This window comes from Olea europaea, chromosome 10, assembly GCF_002742605.1.
Source record: "Olea europaea var. sylvestris chromosome 10, O_europaea_v1, whole genome shotgun sequence".
Classification (NCBI taxonomy): Eukaryota; Viridiplantae; Streptophyta; class Magnoliopsida; order Lamiales; family Oleaceae; genus Olea; species Olea europaea.
In genome coordinates this window covers 7,626,792-7,630,326 of record NC_036246.1, presented here as the reverse complement: position 1 = coordinate 7,630,326, position 3,535 = coordinate 7,626,792, and the positions used below count along the sequence as shown (strand labels likewise).

At 33.7% G+C, this 3,535-nt stretch overlaps 1 protein-coding gene across 1 annotated transcript; it reads right to left on the bottom strand.

Annotated features, from left to right (window-relative positions):
- Nucleotides 1–587: 587 nt before the first annotated feature.
- LOC111400241 (GATA transcription factor 2-like) lies at nucleotides 588–2,788 on the bottom strand. Its single transcript, XM_023027667.1, has 3 exons — nucleotides 2,067–2,788; nucleotides 782–886; nucleotides 588–693 (listed from the first exon to the last, which is right to left on the bottom strand). Exons 1-3 carry the CDS (start codon nucleotides 2,786–2,788, stop codon nucleotides 588–590), a joined length of 933 nt encoding a protein of 310 aa, XP_022883435.1.
- Nucleotides 2,789–3,535: the final 747 nt, after the last annotated feature.

The following is a 3,535-nucleotide window of genomic DNA, read 5'->3' as shown; positions in this document are numbered from 1 at the left end:
AACAATGATCGATGTAAGTACTAAATAATGGCTCCCTTAAAATATTATCACCCCAAATACGTTAAAAAAAACCCGATTAATCACTAAATTTATCTAGCTTTAGTGCAAGAAGTTTAGGTAGTGGTTGGTTTGCGTTTTCATTTTCCATATTCATTTTCAAAATGATTTTTAGTTTTCCTCGAAAACGGCCCGTTTTCCGCGTTTTGAGCGTTTTCGACATTTATAACTGAAAACGATAAAAAGTCGTTTTGTGTTTTCAGTTATAAATTTTAACTCGTTTTCGAAAATGCGTTTTCGAAAATGACAAACCAAACGCGTTTTCGAAAACGCAAAACGAAAAATGAACCGAAAACGACGGACCAACCACGGCCTTATTGTTTGGCCTATTCCAATAGGAAGCATGTATAAAAGGAATTAACAATGAAATAAAGGTGATATGATTTTGCATCTGGTCCGGGATTGACAAATAATCTTAACCTTCGACTTAAGTTAATCTAACAGTCTAGATTTATTAAAACCTTCATTGTGGTGTGTTTGGATATGGATGTAGTGGATATAAAACATTTTAATAGATTTAGACCGTTAGATTAACTGAAGTAAAGAATTATAATTCTGTCAAATTCATTGATAGGAGGAGAAACTATCCTCTTAAATATTCTATCTTCTATAGAAAAGGATCCCCACAAATATTCACTACAATAGTATATGAAAAAGGCGTAGCCCGGATACATATAAATACACAGACTTTCGTGATCTTTTTAAAGACTTACTAAACACCAACCATCTATTTCCATAAAATACGAACTTGTGATGTTCCAAGCTATCTTCTACATGTGCTCCAAATCCCTCTCTCAATCCAATATCAATTCCAGCCCTTACCTCTTGCCTTCACATATGTATAAGACTGAATTCTTTCAATTTATAAAGAAGATTACTAATCCTTAAATTTTCAAGAAATTCTTCATAAGTGGATTTTATCAATCTTTTCGACTTTGGAATTGTAAAAGTAAGTCATAAAATAAAAATTAATAAAAGAACCATCTGATTTATTATACTCGTTGTCTGTCGAGGATTAAAACCGACTATATAGTATTTACACCAGGAATCTAGTATTGTATACTCCATCAGTCCAAACTTTGTAGGAACTATCCGTAATAACGAACTTGCAAAATGGTTATGTTCATCATACGAAGATTCGTCGTTCTTGACCCTTTTATAAGTAAAAGTTCTAACTTTATCCAAGTGGGATAGCTTTTGAAAAATCAAAACATTGAAGAGATAAATGGAGAGGTAGGAATTTCTCAAACGAACCACATTCCTTCGTATACATGAGAGCAATTTGGGTACAACTTTTTATCATTGTCCCTTGCCCCCTAGAGCTAGGGAGCTAAAAGCAAATTCCTTTTTAGCTTATGATTTAGTCTTGACCAAGGCTAGCGGTAACAAATTACTTTCAGCTTTTGTTACGAATAAGATCTTGTTCCTACATTAAAACATGTAAAGCTAACTAATCTGGCTAATATTGAGCTCGGAAAATGAAATTGTTGAATAATTAAAAATTAGATTATGAGAAACACTACTTGTACATTCTTATTTACCACTTGATTTACATATAATATACAAGTGGCAAGATTTCACCGGTATTTATTTGTCCAACATGGTGTGTAAACTCTTGCTAGTTGCACCACACATACAGGAAATGTTAATAGATTTTCATGGCAGCTGCCAATCACAAGGGTACAAGTGTCCCCTATTGAAAATATGTTAACACTTCCTATACTCGTAACTTTTTTCAAACTCTTGCACTTGTACATCATGTAAACCAAGTAGTAAACAAGAATGTACAAGTATCATTTTTTCATAGAGAGAATATTGAGGAATACACATTGAATGCTAAAATCTAGTTGTAGAAATGTAAGGAATTTAAAAATGTATGAAACACTACAAGACATGTGACAACCACTAATTCCTATTGTTAAACTCGAAATTAATGCCAATGAAATTCAATCTATCTTGTAAAACCTAAAATTTATTTCAAATCTCACTTCAAGTAATTAATTTTTTGCAATATATTCTTATGAAAATTAGAATGTTTCGTACTATCAAAAGTTGGGCTCGCTGCAGGGCGGTACTCCGGCATTAATCTCCCAGATTTGAATCGCACGCCACAAGCATTACACAGCGTCTTTGGCCCCAATGGACCCATCCTCCACTGTGGTGTCTTCTCAGCTTGGCAATGAGTGCACCTCAGTTTCGTATCTTTCGATGAATTCCGTGAATGGCTTTGTGGTCCGTTGCTCCCACATCTCTTGTTCATTAGAGATGTAACTTTATACCCATCTTCAATTGCCGGTTTCTCGCCGGTCTGTTCAAAAAATTCGTACAAAATCCCTTTCCCTTTCCGTTTCCCTTTATCTTCAGATTCTTGCTTCTGAGAGCCATGAAAATGGAGTTTTTCTGGATTACGGTTTCCTCGGAAGCCCAGAAAATCATTCAAAAACAAAGGTACGTTCATGTTTTCACAAGCATCCAATGAAAGGGTATTGGAGTGTTTCTTGGATGAAAATTGACCTGAACAGGAGGATTTATGTTTTGGTGACTGAAATAATCCACTTAATGAAATTAAATCATCTCCAAAGGGTGGGAAAAAATCCACATCTTCAAGTCTATCTTGTGGTATACATAATGGATTCTTTAATTCAGAAGGAATTTCGTCTTGGTCAATGTCCAAGTCTTCCCACGTTGAGTCTGAGAGAGAGGGAAATTCTTGTCGATTTTCTGCAGGCATAGGTAGAGAGAAATTTGTTGTTCATTGATATACAGGAGCACAATTTCCTCCTGCATCCACGGACAACAATTGGTCAAAGCTTGAAATGGGAAAGGTGGAAGACTGAACGTTCTCAGATTAGCAGAGGGTATTAACAGCATGTTTGGTTAAAGCTTAAAGAGTTTGTTTATAACTAAATTAGTAAATTTATTTGAAAACAAGTTACTTTTTATTTTAACAGAAAGGTAAGGGTTACTTTTAAATAAAATGTTTTTTTTTTTTTTTTTTTTTTTTTTCCCTTATTGGTTAGGAGAGATGTATATGACAAAACAGAAACCTAGGACTCTTCGGAAACGTCAAGGTTAATTTCTCGAACCAATAAGAATTCTACACGTAACAGAATGTTGTGTTTGTGCCAATAATATAAAAAGTTGTGAATTTATTGGATTTGGACGAGTTTAGGAAATGAATGCAATTAATTAAGTAGAAGACCTGTACATTTGTTAGAATACATGCGACTGTACGGCTACCCGTCTAGAAAATCAAAAAATTAAAATTAAAACAAAATTATCTTTTGCAATATTTAAAACTTATTCACTTATTCGAAAGAGTGTCAATTCTTATCTTTTTAAATTTTAATCGGGAAATGCAGTGGTAATGTCTATTAGACGAGATAAACAACACAAAGTGATGGCTAAATCATTGATTCACAAGAATATCATTCGAAATAGGATTAAATGAAAATCGAAACAATTCGAAAAGTCCTTA

What these genes read in the sequence shown, in the direction of transcription:
- LOC111400241 (XM_023027667.1), bottom strand. Translation starts at nt 2,788, where the DNA reads ATGCCTGCAGAAAATCGACAAGAATTTCCCTCTCTCTCAGACTCAACG. An exon ending in AATTTTCATAAGAATATATT is followed by an intron (nt 887 to 2,066) that starts GCAAAAAATTAA and finishes ACATATGTGAAG; the next exon opens with GCAAGAGGTAAGGGCTGGAA. An exon ending in GTATTTTATGGAAATAGATG is followed by an intron (nt 694 to 781) that starts GTTGGTGTTTAG and finishes ATACTATTGTAG; the next exon opens with TGAATATTTGTGGGGATCCT.